The 16653-nt window shown below is 48.7% G+C and overlaps 1 protein-coding gene across 7 annotated transcripts in view; it reads right to left on the reverse strand.

Annotated features, from left to right (window-relative positions):
* The window catches only part of AMPD3 (adenosine monophosphate deaminase 3), a 54679-nt gene extending 38953 nt beyond the window's left edge, over window positions 1-15726 (reverse strand). The window contains exons 1-2 of one of the 7 annotated variants that reach the window (XM_061440808.1): window positions 14892-15726; window positions 2219-2444 (exon numbers count right to left, since the gene is read on the reverse strand). In XM_061440808.1, coding sequence (XP_061296792.1) covers window positions 2219-2439 — 221 coding nt within the window. In that variant the 5' untranslated portion in view covers window positions 2440-2444; window positions 14892-15726. Of the gene's footprint in view, window positions 1-2218; window positions 2445-5982; window positions 6447-6858; window positions 7015-13950; window positions 14158-14272; window positions 14359-14891 lie in introns of those variants that run through there. The other 6 variants (XM_061440810.1, XM_061440807.1, XM_061440812.1 and 3 more) reach the window with 6 other exon arrangements.
* Between the last annotated feature and the right edge of the window lie 927 nt (window positions 15727-16653).

A 16653-nucleotide genomic window follows, 5' to 3' on the forward strand; every position in this document is an offset into this window, starting at 1 on the left:
CTTCCAGTCAAAGGGGGCAGACAGATGCAAACCAAGACCACCACAACCTAACAAGTAGGGAAAGAACAAAAATTCTGGAGAGAAGGTTGCAGAGGAATTTCTGGAAACCATGGAGCATCATTTGGACTCAAGAGTAAGAAGGCTTGCTGTTAGCCTGGGCATTGATAACAGAAGAATCTCTTTTGCAGATGTCAGGTCCAGTGTCTCTCTGTAGGAAACTGACCTCAGAAACCTATCATTTCTAGTAATACAAAAATGTAGGACTCCTTCTCTTCTCATTATTAAGGGTCCAAAATGCTCAATTCAGAAGACAGAAGGTCCTGCAGAGCATTCACTTCATAACATCTGTTCAGCCAGCAAAGTATGGACGAGGGCCTCCACAGTCAGGCTCTGCTTCACTCTCCAGGGTAACTTGTGACCACCTCACTGGCTAACGACACCAACGACCCCGTCACTTCACGGGCTTACAGCCCCTCAGAGGAAGGAAAACATTTACATTCTGCACAATAAAGCTCTGTTCTTGCCCTTATACTAATACTTGATTTTTCACTACTTTCCTAAAAAATGTTACCAAAGTACTGAAGTTCTATACTACCAAGGAAGGAAAGGACTTGCCTTTTAAAATGAGGCAGTACCTTAGGAAGGACCTGACGATGGACTGGGTCGCAGAGAGGGCTCAAGTTCCACTACCTTAGCTATTCAGGTCTGCGATGTGCCGGCTAGGCAGGCACCTAGCTAGAGCCCCACCAGACACTTTCTCAAAGCTTTCTATTGTTTAATTCTGCTCTCCCAGGTGAGATGGGCTTCCCAGATGGCTCAGAGGGGAAAGAATCCACCTGCAATGGAGGAGACATGGGAGATGCAGGTTCAATCCCTGGTTTGGGAAGATCCCCTCAAGAAGGAAATGGCAACCCACTCCACTATTCTTGCCTGGAGAATCCCATGGAGAGAGGAGCCTGGCAGGCTACAGTCCATGGGGGTCACAAAGAGTTGGACACGACTGAGTGACTAAGCACACAGCACAACACAGGTGAGATAAACTGAAAGGTGAAGGCTTCCCAATGCACTTAAAGATCCAAACTACTTATCAGGGAGCACAGGCCAGTCTGGTCTGGGCCCCGTCTAACCCTCCAGATGCAGATCATGGCACTTCACCCTTAACCATACCTCTACCGTACACAGGCCTCCCTGAAGATACCTAAGGGCCTTTGTCCTGGCTCCTCCGCCTATAAGGCGCTCACCCAGCTCTACAGTAGCTGGCTCCTTTACACCCTTGCATCAGCTACAATGTCACCTTCCCTAACTACCCAATCTGAAAAAGGACTCTCCCTCTCCATGTGTCAGCTGGCTTCTGGCTAGGCTTGGACAATGGCAACCAGTGGGGGAAACCAGAAGGTGCCAGAAAGATTAAAGCCAGGTATCTCTTGTCTCCATCTCTGCCTTTGGAGGCCATCTCTGCAGCTGTTGCATCACCCCCTAGGCTCCAGTTTCCATTAGAAAGGCCACTGCAGTTCCAACTCCTCCACCCCAAGCTCCAGCAACCCCACTTCCCTCCACTGTCTCTCCAGTCTGGGGGGACAGCTGCTTCCTACTGTGTCTACTCTCTGGGCAGCCTCTCTCCCCCCTGCTTGGTTCTCTATCACCTCTGTAACCAATTTCCTGCAAAAACATCCTACTTCCAATACTCAAGGTGTTTCTGCTTTTCTGGTTAGACTCTGACTGACACAGCACTTATCACAACTTGTCATTTCTCAATTAATTTGTCCAGTCAATTATTGTCTAGACCAACTGTAAGCTCTACACGGCAGGGACTATATCTAGTTCATTAATATATCCCCAGTGCCCAGCGCAACACCTGGCAAATAGTGAGCTGAGTTAATTAACAACACAAAGTACTTGTCAAGTGATGAAAGAAGTAAAATTGATGTTTCCCAACTAACCCTCAAGTTTCTAGAAAGAAGATGGAAATGTTATGTGGAAATCGTGAGTATCTAGGCACATGATTTGTTTTTAAAACAGCAGCAGAGAAAGTGGTTTTCGATCTTTTCAACCAAAGCCACAACATCCTTCAGTGAATACGTGGTAAGTTAAATAGTCTTGGTTAAGAACTAAAGTCAGCTCCCAGGACTGCTGATTTCACACAAGGTGCCTCATCACAAGACAAGCATCTGCAGCCCACCTGTGTCTGCACAACCCCACCCAGCTCAGGGGGACAAACCTTTTTGCGGTCTCCAAAGACTTCTGCTCCGCCAGCTCCTTCTGCAGCTCCCTCTCCTTGGCCTCCTTCTGCCCAATGGGGCAGTCCTCAGGGACTGTGAAGAGGGACAGGGCATCTTTGCTGTCCTCTTCTCGGAGCACTTTAGCAAACACCTTCTCGGCCAGGAGCCGGACTTGCTCATCCACCTCGGAGATGTTCAGCTTGGGGAATTGGCGCGGCATCTCGGCTGGCAGGAAAAGAGAACCAACGTGAGCCAAGAACTACTAGACCACCTGAGTCACTGGTGTGCAGGGCAGGAGAAGGCATTGAAAAGAGGGCCAGGTGCCCCAGTCTTTGGGGTCAGCTGTCTAGTCAGGAATTCCCCAGATCAAACCCAACAGGCCAATTTTTACAACTAGCTCCCTAAGCGAGTGACTGTGAAAGGCATAGGCCCACTTACGTCTCAAGAAAGCAAATGCTCAGAAGTGAAAGCATGAACTGTCCAACCAAGGGTTCTACTGTTTTCCCGAACCCAGGGAATCCTCGTGAAGGGGCAAGCCCCACCCTTCCCACCTCCTGTGGAGGGGAGAGCTCAGAACCCCTCCTGTAGACGATGAGGCGGCCGTGCAGGGTGCTACAGAGACCAAGCCTGCTCCCCACTGCATAGAGAGGAAGGCCAAAGCCCAAAGGCTCTAATGGTCGGCGTAAGAGCATTCCTCACTACACAAAATGAGAACTGTTGCTGAAAGGAAACCACAGTTGCGCCATCTCCCAAACCCTCTGGAACTTCTAACAGGACAGCCTATAACATAAAAATCTGGGGACAGGGAGACTCTACCTCTCACAGCCCGGCTGAAGACTCACATCCTCAAAGAAGCTTGCCCTTACCTCCTCTGCACACCGGCTTCTCACTATCAGTAGCCGGCCTAAATCGCCTGGTTGATTCTTTTCTTTGCCTGCCTTTCAACACTTATATAGCATGTAGTAAGTGCACTCTGTCAAGGCCTATACACGTAATAACTAAGTTAATCCTATCGTTCCCATTTTACAGATGGCAGAATGAAGGCACAGACAGCTAACTTGCCCAGGGTCACACTTCTAATAAGCAGGCCATGACCTGCACTGCTCCCAGCCACTGGCTCCCATCCGTTTCCTCTCTGAGCCTCCGCTCAGGGACTCTGAGCCCTCGAATCTGGTTCTGGCATCTGACCTCTGAACTCCTAAACTGTGCTGCTTCTCTCTGCCCATTTGGGGGTCAGGGCAGGTCCCCTCGCTGTCCCCAGCATCCCACTTATGGAGCAGACCAATACTGTATCCCTTCCACACGCCACCTTCACCAGGAACATCAATCCAGTTTCTTTAAGGAGGGTTTAAAGAGAGACGTGGTGTCATCAGGCAGACAGAGGACGAAGGTTGAGACAGTGCCCGGCTGCTCTCTGGCAGGGAGAGGAAGCACTTTCAGAGGAGGAGGGACGCTGAGCAGTTGGGGGCAGTCACTCTCTACACCTCCCGGTGTTCTCATCTGTGAGATAAAGGGACTAGACTAAGTGGTCTCCAAGGCCGTCTCAGTTCTAAGCACCATAATTCTAGGTACCAGTGAGGTTTCTGGTTCCAGGAGGGCTTGCTGCTCTGGTCTTCTCTGCGGCCTGTGGATCTAATTCATAACACAGACAGGAAGGAGGAAAGCAGGCTGCTTAAAGGGCAGGCTATATAGAGAGGTATTCTACAAAACCTCTGCGGGCCCTTAGACCGTGAAACCAATTTCCTCCTTCCTTCCACCCCCACGGCCAGGCCTTTCCTGGGCCTCTCTCACCCCTCGGGGCCTGAGTGGGAGGAGAGAGGCAGCCCAGGACGCAACTGTGCGGGTCTGTGGCAGCAGAGACCAAGATAGCATCCTGCAAAGATGAAGAGGAACGGCTGGCTGTGGAGATTTCCACACCCTGATAGCAGAGAAGAGGAAGCTGGAAACCATCAGAGCGGAGGCCAGAGAAGAAGGTGACGGAAGAAAGAAATGGAAAGAAAGACAAAGAGCTGGACCCAGGAGGAGCTGTTAGGGGTGAACAAAGCTGGACCAACTTTGTTCCCCATCCCCCAATTCTAAGGCGTCTGTCAAGTGCAGCTTTCCAGATCTTTAAAGGGCTCCAGCCAAGGGGCAGCAGAAATAAAGCATTCAAGCATCTGAAAGAGTAAGCGCACTTGAGAAATTGCTTCTAAGAAAAGAATCTGAAGGAAGGAAAATGCACAAAGATGTTTACCTGCACTCTTCATAGAAATAGCTTTAAAAGGTTCAGATGAGAGCATACGCACTTGAAAAAGAACATGAAGCAACCAAAATTATAATCATGAGGACAGCGCCATCACATAAAAAAATACCTTGTGAGATAACAGCAAATGAAAAAACTAATACATGAAACTGTTCCCAAGCTTTGATTACAATGATACAAAAATGCAACCCCTTATGGACCAGGGCTGCAAGAAACACACTTAAATGACCAGATGGCAGGACTGCCAGTGGGAAAGGCAATATCTGATTTTGATCGTTGATGCTACTGTAATGTCATTTACACAAAAACAAAGAAAAGAAAAAGAAAATGAATAGACTCAAGAGTTCCAAAAAGAGAAAAATATGAAAACTAATCAAATGTCTACATCCCATATTTTGGTCTTCAGGGTCCTCTCCCACCTACTCCACACCAGAAAGAGGCCAGTCCAAAAGGAATTCCACCTTTAAGACCCATCTCTGCATTAGCTTTAGCCCTTTAGCTGTGATAGCATCACAGAGGCTGCTCACCACCACCTCCTAATACCCCTAAATACACACAAGCATGACCCAGCCACATCCCCTCAGAAGTGGGCCACTTGGGGGTGTCTTTTGTGTCTGAGGGCTCTTATGCCAGATCCTGCCAATTTTTCCACGAAGCATTTTTAGTGTACTCAAGTCAACTAAACATACTTTACAGGATGCATCCTTCTACAAGTGATCTTCCTTTTTCTTTAGCTCAGATAACTTAAGTCAGTCTTTTCCATATTGGATCTCATTAGAAGTCAATACCTGTTGCTATGAAACAGGTCCTGGGGTCAATAATTAGGGAAATGCTGCATTCCATAGCCTCTTCACCCCAGATATTCACGGGGCGCACCAAAGACTTGAGAATCACAGAGTACCATCTCCCCATAGACCTCTTTGTGTCAGTATCCATATGAATCCCCTGCAGCACTACTACCAACATCTTAAATACCTGGTGAAGACTACTCCATGACTTAGAATTGACCAAGTAACCCAGCCAGGGCACTGGGCTAAGTCAGTGGGGCTTAGGAGCCTTCTGGATATTTGTTGTCTTCTGCACATCATTGGCAGACAAGTCCCACCTGCCAACCCCTTTCTCCAAAGCCTGCCTCTCTTCTCAGACCCAGAGACCCTGGCCAGGCCAGGCATGTGGAAGAAAGCCCAGCAGAGCTTCAGCTCCAACTGCCAGTTCAAGCCTGACTTTCAACCACTTGTCAGCTGAAGCCAGCACGCCTGGGAGGCTAAACTGTGAATTCACTCGCATTGGCTTATGTCGTTGTGACATAGAATACCACACCCTCCAATGAGCTTGACGGCAAAGTGTCCCAAAGTTAGAAAGCTGTAATATGCCACCAATTTCAACAAACAGGCACTTTTTCACGGTATCACAGCCTCTCCAGAAAAGCGGCACAGTGCGTCTTAAAAATCCCCTCGCTACACAAATGAAGCTGTTTCTCGCTCCTGCCAGTATCCCATAGTCAGAACCCACGACACAGACCTGAGCCTGGTGCTGGGGTCCCCATGGCTGCTCCTGAGGATGCCATCCAGGTGACGCACTGGGACCAAAGGCTGCGTGCTGCGCGGGAGGCTGAGCTGAGTCAGTGTGAGTGCAGCTAGCTAGCTGGGTTCTGTCTGCTGCTGGGGTGGGAGGTCTCTGCTTTGCATATCTGTGAGCAGCCCTGAGCAACAGCAGGATACGTCTGGGCTGGAAATTCTTCCATGAATATGAAATGGAAGTGGAAATTTTCCAAGAGTCCTAAAAGGGCCCAGGTAATGCCAGCTATCACGGCTGCTGTGTCCAGAAAGCAGTGTCCTGCCCCCACTCACAGCCCCCTTCAGAGCAGGAAACTCAAGCTGTTGCTGCCCTAAGCAAAAGTACATTCAGCCTTCCTGACCAACCGCAGCTGATAAGCCACCCCCTCCCTCGAACGTCCAGACCCCTCCTGAAAGCTGAGCACTAGCTGCGATACCATCACCTGCGCCGCTTCCGTTTCTAAACTCCAATTCAGGCTCTGCCTCGCGACCCGGCTCATCTTACGAGCCTGCCCTAGTCCCCTCAGAGGGCCCCCCGCCCCGAAGCAGCCTTCCTGGGAGCACCCCAAGACTGGCGGTGCGGGGGGAGGGGGCTCTGGGCCAGTTGCCAATGTGAGCCCCTCCCCCACCTGAGGGAAAGGACAGAAGCTCAAGGGGAGAGCAGGGCGGGAGCAGGTGAGGATGAGAGGCTGCCTCGATCGGCTCCTTTCCCGGAAGGGAGCTGCACATCACAGATGACAGGGCAACCTGACCAGCTCAGCCAGAGCAGCGGGCCTGCTGGCCCACCCACCCACCCCCGGGAAAGAAGTGCCTCCCACCTGCCCCAGCCTCCCCTCCTTACTGCCGCTGTCAGCTCCCACGTGGGCCTCCAGCTTGGAGAAGCCTCCTGAGGGCCGGCTGGATGCAGCCGCCAGCAGCTGCCGGGCTCCCTGCCTCAGGTAACCCACGGAGCAGTCCAGGTGGATCACTACAGCCTCCCAGAGCGCGAAGTCCCACTCCTCACCCGCCCTTTAGGAGAAGAACAGTCCTCTGTGGGGAAGCTCACGACAGACACGCGGCCTCCCAGGGACTTAGAGCAGCGGCGTGGGTCTGGGAAATAACCATGAGCAACAGGGCTATTTCTGTGGTGCTGTTGAAACCCTGGGGAGAAGCGCCCAGAGAGGATGGGGCCACTTGTTTACTGGGAGGCTGGCTCCAGCCCTGGCTTGGGCCTGAGTCACCTCCTCATGTCCAATCGTGAGGTTGTGCCTTCCTGAGCGGCAGAGTAATTCCTGTGCGTACAGAGTGGGATTACAGGGTTGACACACGATCCTCGGGCTGCTGCTGGGCTTTAGCTACCCAGAGATTAGGACCCACCTGTCCTCACAGCTGTTTCATAAACAGCGCGAACAGCAGGCTACAAGCAACGTAGAGGGACGGTCATGTGTATTCATTAAATAATTAGATGACCTTAAAATGGAGGGGGAAAAAAATACCTGAGCCCTTAGTACCATTTTGCCAGAGGGAGGAGAGGCAAATGATTCCTTTGGCTAGTGTGTTTGGGGCGGGAGTGGGGTTAGGATGGGGCTGCCATGGAGCATCCTAGCCCATGCATCTGAGAACCGACTTGGACCTAGCACATCCAGGGAGTCTTATTCTAGATCTTTAACCAGACCCTGGAAAGTTCTGGTCTAAACAAGCATTTTCCAAAGTGTAGTCTGTAGAACATAAAATGCCAGAAGGCTTACACAGTACTGCATAACATAGTCCTTCATGGGAATTCACACACACGATTCCTACTAGCAGATTCTAAACATTTCGAAATCCTCTGGTCAAGAAAGCTGCTTGAGGGGACTACTCTGATGGTCCAGTGGTTGGGAATCCACCTGCCAATGCAGAGTACATGGGTTCGATTCTTGGTCTAGGAAGATCGCACACACCGCAGGGTGAGTAACTCTTCACACCACAATTACTGAGCCTGTGCACCCTAGAGCCAGTCAGTCGCAACAAGAGAAGCCACTGCAGTGAGAAGCCTGCACACCCCAACTAGAGAGTAGCCCCCGCTCACCGTAACTGGAGAAAAGCCCATGCATAGTAACGAAGAGCCAACGGAGACAAAAATAAACAAATAATAACTTTTTAAAAGCTGCTTGACTTTGTTTAACCCAACACACTTATTTGACCCTTCCACCACTGACACCCTAGGGAAAAATACCTATGCATATCCTGGGCATAGGCTTTGGAAAATGCCTTCCACTTTGAGCCTTCATTTTCCAATCTAGAAAAAGCTGCCTTCCCAGGCCCCAGTGATTAGCATGAGATCTACTCCATCATGTCCAAAGAGAGATGGGCAGCAGCCCCACTACAATGACACAGGCTGGGACAAAGACCAAGGGTCCCACTGGAGGGATGCAAGACCCTCCAGAAGAGCAGCAGCTTTGAAGGAAACTGTGGCTTTGTCTTGGGAGAGCAAACTTTGCTGGGGAACTAACAATTCCTCCTTGAGCCTAATACATCTCTGCTCCTCATGGCCCAGAAGTCCCCCTAGACTGAGGAGCACTGGTCCCAAACTCAAAGCCCTTTACCTTTTGAAAGAACATTAAGACAATCTATGATACTACTGAATGGAAGAATATACTACTAATGATATAACCAATAGGGGGCTAATAACCAAAATATATAAATACCTCATTCAACTCAACATCAAAAATACAAACAAATCAATTAAAAAGTGGATAGAAGACCTCAATAGACAGGTTTCAAAAGAAGACATTCAGATGGCCAACAGGCACATGAAAAGATGCTCAATATCATTAATAAGAGAAGTGCAAATTAAAACCACAATGAGATATCATCTCCCATCTGTCAGAATGGCTATGATCGAAAAGACCACAAATAAAAAATGTTAGCGAGGATGTGGAGAAAAGGGAACCCTCATACACTGTTAGGAGGAATGTAAATTGGGGCAGCCACTGTGGAAAATCAAAAAGCTAAACATAGAACTACCATCAGTTCAGTTCAGTCGCTCAGTCGTGTCCGACTTTTTGTGACCCCATGAATCACAGCACGCCAGGCCTCCCTGTCCATCACCAACTCCTGGAGTTCACTCAAACTCACGTCTATCGAGTCAGTGATGCCATCCAGCCATCTCATCCTTTGTTGTTCCCTTCTCTTCCTGCCCCCAATCCCTCCCAGCATCAGAGTCTTTTCCAATGAGTCAACTCTTCGCATGAGGTGGCCAAAGTACTGGAGTTTCAGCTCCAGCATCATTTCTTCCACAAAAATCCCAGGGCTGATCTCCTTTAGAATGGATTGGTTGGATCTCCTTGCAGTCCAAGGGACTCTCAAGAGTCTTCTCCAACACCACAGTTCAAAAGCATTAATTCTTCGGCCCTCAGCTTTCTTCACAGTCCAACTCTCACATCCATACATGACTACTGGAAAAACCATAGCCTTGACTAGATGGACCTTTGTTGGCAAAGTAATGTCTCTGCTTTTTAATATGCTATGGTAACTTTCTTTCCAAGGAGTAAGCGTCTTTTAATTTCATGGCTGCAATCACCATCTGCATTGATTTTGGAGCCCCAAAAAATAAAGTCTGACACTGTTTCCACTGTTTCCCTATTTATTTCCCATGAAGTGATGGGACCAGATGCCATAATCTTAGTTTTCTGAATGTTGAGCTTTAAGCCAACTTTTTCCAAGGCAAACCATTCAATATCACAGTAATCCAAGTCTATGCCCCAACCAGTAACGCTGAAGAAGCTGAAGTTGAACGGTTCTATGAAGACTTACAAGAACTAACACCCAAAAGAGATGTCCTTTTCATTATAGGGGACTGGAATGCAAAAGTAGGAACTCAAGAAGCACCTGGAGTAACAGGCAAATTTGGCCTTGGAATACAGAATGAAGCAGGGCAAAGGCTAATAGAGTTTTGCCATGAGAATGCACTAGTCATAGCAAACACCTTCTTCCAACAACACAAGAGAAGACTCTACACGTGGACATCACCAGATGGTCAACACCGAAATCTGATTGATTATATTCTTTGCAGCCAAAGATGGAGAAGCTCTATACAGTCAGCAAAAACAAGACCGGGAGCTGACTGAGGCTCAGATCATGAACTCTTTATTGCCAAATTCAGACTGAAATTGAAGAAAGTAGGGAAAACCACTAGACCATTCAGATATGACCTAAATCAAATCCCTTATGATTATACAATGGAAGTGAGAAATAGATTTAAGGCACTAGATCTGATAGATAGAGTGCCTGATGAACTATGGATGGAGGTTTGTGACATTGTACAGGAGGCAGGGATCAAGACCATCCCCATGGAAAAGAAATGCAAAAAAGCAAAATGGCTGTCTGGGGAGGCCTGGAAGCCATGAAAAGAGGAGCAGCAAAAAGCAAAGGAGAAAAGGAAAGATATAAGCATCTGAATGCAGAGTTCCAAAGAATAGCAAGGAGAGATAAGAAAGCCTTCCTCAGCGATCAATGCAAAGAAATAGAGGAAAACAACAGAATGGGAAAGACTAGAGATCTCTTCAAGAAAATTAGAGATCCCAAGGGAATATTTCATGCAAAGATGGGCTCGATAAAGGACAGAAATGGTATGGACCTAACAGAAGCAGAAGATATTAAGAAGAGGTGGCAAGAATACACAGAAGAACTGTACAAAAAAGAGCTTCACGACCCAGATAACCACGACGGTGTGATCACTGACCTAGAGCCAGACATCCTGGAATGTGAAGTCAAGTGGGCCTTAGGAAGCATCACTACGAACAAAGCTAATGGAGGTGATGGAATTCCAGTTGAGCTATTTCAAATCCTGAAAGAACTACCATATGACCCAACAATTCCACTCCTGGATATAGATCTGAAAAAATGAAAATACTAATTTGAAAGTACCCCAATGATCAGAGCAGCATTATTTACAATCCCCAAGATATGGAAGCAGCCCAAGTGCCCATCAGCAATGACCAGAGAGAGAAGATGTGGACATATATACAATAGAATTCTCAGCCGTAAGAAAGAATATTTTGCCATTTGCAATAATATGGATAGACTTGGAAGGTATTATACTTAAGTTAAATAAGTCAGACAGAAAAAGACAAATACTGTATGATATGACTTACATGTGGAATCTAAAAAGTACAACAAACTAATTAATATAACAAAAAGGAAACAGAGACAGTATAGAGGACTAACTAGTGATTACCAGTAGGGAAAGGAAAGGGGGCGGGACACGATAGGGGTAGGAGATAAAGAAGCACAAACTATTATGTATAGAATAAATAAGCTACAAGCACATATTGTACAACACAGGGAATATTCCCAATAATTTACAATAATCATAAATGGAATATAACCTTTAAAAATTATGAATCACTATGTTGCATACCTATAACTGATATAATATTATACATGAACTATATCTCAATTTTTTACAATAGACTTTAAGGAAAAAAAAGACCATCTATGATAACCAGGCCTAGGCCTGTATTTCCTGCCCAAGAGACCAGACTACACCCAATTTTTTATTTTCATTTCCGTGATATAAAAACCTACAATATTTATTAGGTTCAAGGATGTAAAATTATTGTGCCAAATCAGGCTTTTACTACTTAACTGTCCCTTACAAAATCCCAACAAACAGGAAAGGCTGGAATCAAATTATGTCTTACCCAAAAAGATACCACTTCCCTCTCCCCAAAAGGATGCTGTGGCCTTGCCTATACAGGGTTCATTTTCTTCTCATTTCTGAGGTGTGCATGACTCAAAGAGAGGTTGGGCAAAGGGGTTTCGCTCACTATGTATCACCTTCATGACAGACCTTGCCCTTCTCATTCACTCTTGAATCCTTATAGTAAGTATCAAGAAACATCTGTTGAATGAGTGAATGCATAACTTAATGAATGAGTCAATGAGCTAAGTGGTCAATCTACCTACGTCAATGTCAAGAGTCAGTACAGTATGTGGTTAAGACTATGGACTCAAGCCAGACTTCTCAGGTTTGAATTTTGCTTCACCACTAAGTTACGTAACCTTGGACAAGTTACTGATTTCTCTGGTTCCGTTTTATTCCCTATAAAATGGGGATAATAACAGTGCCAACCTCATAGGTTGCCATGACAATCGGTTAGCATGTGTAAAGTGCTTAGAATAGTACCTGGCACATAACATGTGTTTTATAAGTATGATCTCTTGACATCATCATCATTTTGATACTAGCTGTGAGAAAGTCCAACAGAGAAAATGAACATGACCTTTCATCTAGACACCAAATCCTTTCATTCAGCATTATTTACTGAGCACTAATATGTGCCACATACTGTCTCAACTCCTATTTGGGTTCAAGAAAAAGGAACCCATGTTCAAATGTGAAACCAGATCAGGAAAAATAACCTTCTCCTCTATAAGTGATACTTCTTGCTGACTTTGCATGGCCAGCACTCAAGTCAGGAGCCCACCCTATTCAGGCCTAGCCCCTGCTAGATCAGAGCCCAAAGCCATGGTCTCCTGTCCTAGATATGCAGCAGCACACATTAGAAATAAGAGATTAATATTTGTGGGGGAAGAACCGAAAGACCAATGAGCAGCTTTCGGGGAGAGAAGATATTCTGCGTGCTTAACCCTAAGGCTGTATTTTATCTGCTCATGATATTTTCAAGACCAGGAACTGATTTCAAAGCCATCTAAAGAGGACAGACCTAGTGTGAAGACAAGGAAAGCAGAGCTCATCTCTCCAAAAGCTTCTTGACTTTGCTGAGAGTCCCTCACCCCTTACTGAGGATCTCTGAAGAACCGAGGTTGGGCTGAGGGTGGGGCTCAGAGTCCAAGAGTCTCCTTCAGGCCACTCATGAAAGTACTGTAGTTCTTAGGGCAGCCCCAAACAGGCATCTTTAGAGCAGCTCCTCAGAGTTGCTGCCAGAGTTGTAGGTAGGTCAGGAGTAGGAAATGACAACCCACTCCAGTATTCTTGCCTGGAAAATTCTAAGGAGCCTGGAGGGCTACAATCCATGGGGTCGCAAAGAGTTGGACACGACTGAGCATCTAAGCACAGCACACAACTACTCCAAACTAGCTATCAATACCCTAGAAGGTGAGGGCTGACAGAGGCTCTATGGCTGCCTGGCTCTACGGCTGCCACTGATGCTTCAGTCAGGGGAGGAATTTCTCCTATGGGAGTTCCAGTTGCAGCCAATTTCTCCCTAAAGTGGCCAAATGTTGGTTACCACATCCAGGGGGATAGTCAACAAGGACTCAGGACCATGCTGAAATTCCTCCTAGTGTTTCCAGCTTTCTTCACTCAGCTCCTTTGCTAATTTATCATCACCAAGGTTCCACTCACACACAAGGACCCAACAGTTAGGGGAAATGACACTCTAGTTAGCAAGCCTCTCCTACTCCAGAGGCCTCTGCCAGCCAAGTCAAGCAGTTCCACTGGCAAAGCAACTACCAGGAAGTTCAAGGGCATAAAGCAGACTGCCAGATGCAGTATACCTACCTCCCTTGCCTGGAAAGAGCCAAAGAGGTAAGGATGAAGGCCTCCAAAGATCCCATCACCTTGCCATCCTGTCCACCCCCCTGCCTTCAGGTGGAAGTCTTAAGCTGTTGGCATCTGGCCAGTCCTCAAGCACCCAGAAATTTGTCCAGGTACTTAAGTGGCGGCAAGTCCCAGATCCCTTAATTTCTCTAAACCTTTCGAATCCGAAATCAGCCGCCAGGGAGCCGAGATGCGGCGGCGGGTTCACCCGAGGACTCTGAACCCTAGGCTACCACAGGGACTGGGAGAGGCCAGAGCGATGAGCCTGGGGTCGGAGCCACCTTCTCAGCGGGCGAGGAAGCCCAGGACCTTAGTTCCCACCCCGGGGCGCTCCGACTCCCGCCCCGGGCAGCCGGGGGCCGCGGGGCGTGGGCCCAAGGTCAGGAGCGCAGCATCGCACGCACTCACCGAGTTCAGGGGACAGGGCCATGCCGCGGGCCGATGGGGGCGGCCCGCAGGCTGGAACACAGGTGGCAGCGCGGGGCAGGGCGCACAGCCAGCACCGCGGAAAGGCTGCCGAGCACTGCTGCCGGGGCGAGCCGGCCCCGGCCAGGCCTTGCCCGCCGCTGGCGCTGGGCGGGAGCCTGCAGAGAGTCCCGCAGCAGGGGCGGGGACCGGCGCTCCCAGGGCGCGGTGCTGCGGCGTCCCGGGCCCGCCGGGAGGCAGGAGGAGGGCCACCTCCTCAGGGGAGAGGACCGGGGGCCTCGCGCCGCCCCAGCCGGTGACCTACCTGGGCGCGGAGCGGAGAGGAAGCGAGGAGCCGGCAACAGAGCGGTGCGGGCCGGGCCGCCGCCGCGCAGGTCTGCCCTGCCCGCCGCCCGCCCACCGGGCTGGGCCGCCGCTACCTGGAGCGCCGCTACAGGGCCGCGCGGCCAACTGGAAACTTGAGCGCCCCAGGGGCGCCGCGGCGGCGATGGGTCCCTCGGCCGGAAGCGCGCCCGCAGCCGCCGGGGGTCAGGACCAGTCCGGCTCCTTGCACCTCGCTTCGGCGGTCAGCTCCGGCCCCCAAAGCGCTCTCTTCTGTGTTCCATCTTCCCGAACCTCCTCCCCTGCCGGAACTTGTCCCAAAGAGAGATGCTGGGGTCACGATCCCCAAACAGGTGACTTACTCCCCGGAACTGAGCTGACACTCCCACTCGCCCTCTCCTGCAACCCTGGGCTTATGCACCCGCCTCTCCAAGTCCGCACTGACCTCTTAGTTGCCAGAAGCCAGTGAGTGCTTTGTAGCCCCTACTCGCCCCTCCCCAGCATTTGAACTTGCTGACCACACCTTCCTTCCTGGAACCCTTGGAGTACAGTCTCCAGAGCTGGCCCCCGCGCCCCGCCACAACCCCAGATTTTCAACATACCCCAATGATGACTGCTAGGTTCTCAGCCTCCAGGGCCTGGCTTTTCGTTGCAGCGTTGTTGGGTTTTCTACCGCTGAGCTGCCTGCCTCATCTGGGGCTCTCACCCACTCCCACGGTTTTAACAACCTCCTGCCTGCTAATGACTCTTGAAAGTCCTCATCATTCCGGAATGCTCCAGAGCTGCAAATGGTCTATCCAACTTACTGGACACATCTCCACCAGAGGTTCCAAAGCCTGGGAAAACGTGTCCAAACCTAAAAAACTCCTAATTTCCTTCCAGGAACCCAGGAACGTGCCAGAACCTGCTCTTATTCCTGTGTTTCTGTAACCAAGCAGGATCCTATAGATCCTTCCAAGGAACAGCCTTCTCCCATCTTCCCTGTCCTCCACCTGCTTCTTGTTTGTGGAAAACTTTAGCATCCTAGGGTTTCCCTCCTAGCTCAGTTGGTAAAGACTCTGCCTGCAGTGCAGGAGACCTGGGTTCGATTCCTGGGTGGGGAATCCTGATCCCCTGAAGAAAGAAATGGCAACTCACTCCAGTGTTCTAGCCTAAAGAATCCCATGGACAGAGGAGCCTGAGTCAGACACGACTTAGCATCCTAGGCCTTCCCTGAGTTCCCAGGAGCAGATTTAATCAGAGAAGTAGGAAAATGCTGAAACAGAAGAAAATAGACAAGATAAAATAATAATAATTTAGCTATAAAACAAACTCAAGAACGTTTAGCTCCTCCTGGAAGGCTATCTATAACATCTGAGCCATAATCTTGAGCTGTTTTGCAGACACTGAAACCCCACCAGTTGAAAAACATTAACTGCATGTTGATCAACAAGCACATAGACCTCCGACAACTGGAACCAGAAGGCTGATGACGTTGACTCCCAATTATCTCACCAATCAGAAGACTGTCCATGAGCTGTTCACACACCCTGTGACCCATTTCCTGTCTTTAAAAACACTTCCCTGCAATCCATCCGGTAGTTCAGGTCTTTTGAGCCTTAGCCGCCAATACTCCTTGCTTGGCCTTGCAGCAAATGATGCACTTCCCTTCACTTCCCGACAACCTGATGTTGGTAGATTGGTCAATGGACCCAAGTTTGGTTGGGTAACATTTCAGCCTTCCACATGACAGCACCACCACCCACTTCCGCAGGCCATGCTTGGGAGCTATTCTCAACTCTTTCTCCCTGTAATTTCTCACATCAAGTTGGTCACCATGGGGAAATGAAACTATTCATTAGTGTCCTGATGGTGCCAGCTGCCTTCACATCATCTGATTCCCGTACCAAGCTTTATTCCTTTGATGTCCTAGCCTGCTATTTACAATTTATGTGTGAGTTTTATGTACATGTAACTAAATAAATATATCAGGCACACTTGCCAGGTCACTCAGTGGTAAAGAATCGCCCTGCAGTGCAGGAGACCTGGGTTCAATCCCTGGGTCAGGAAGAGCCCCTGGAGAAGGAAATGGCAGCCCACTCCAGAATTCTTGCCTGGGAAATCCCATGGATAGAGGGGCCTTGTGGGCTACAGTCAGAGGGGGTCACAAAGAGTCAGACACAACTTAGCGACTCAGCAATCACAAAGACCATTAAAGGATTTGATAAATATGAAACAATAATCTTAAATAATTTCATTTTTAATACCTTTTCCCTCTTTACTTTAAAGTTATTAGCAAAATTCTATTTAGTGAAAGCAACATGATTAAAAATGATTTTAATAAATCTTACTTTAATATTTTATGAGACTAGAAAATATGCTTTT

Source organism: Bos javanicus, chromosome 15 (assembly GCF_032452875.1).
Source record: "Bos javanicus breed banteng chromosome 15, ARS-OSU_banteng_1.0, whole genome shotgun sequence".
NCBI lineage: Eukaryota > Metazoa > Chordata > Mammalia > Artiodactyla > Bovidae > Bos > Bos javanicus.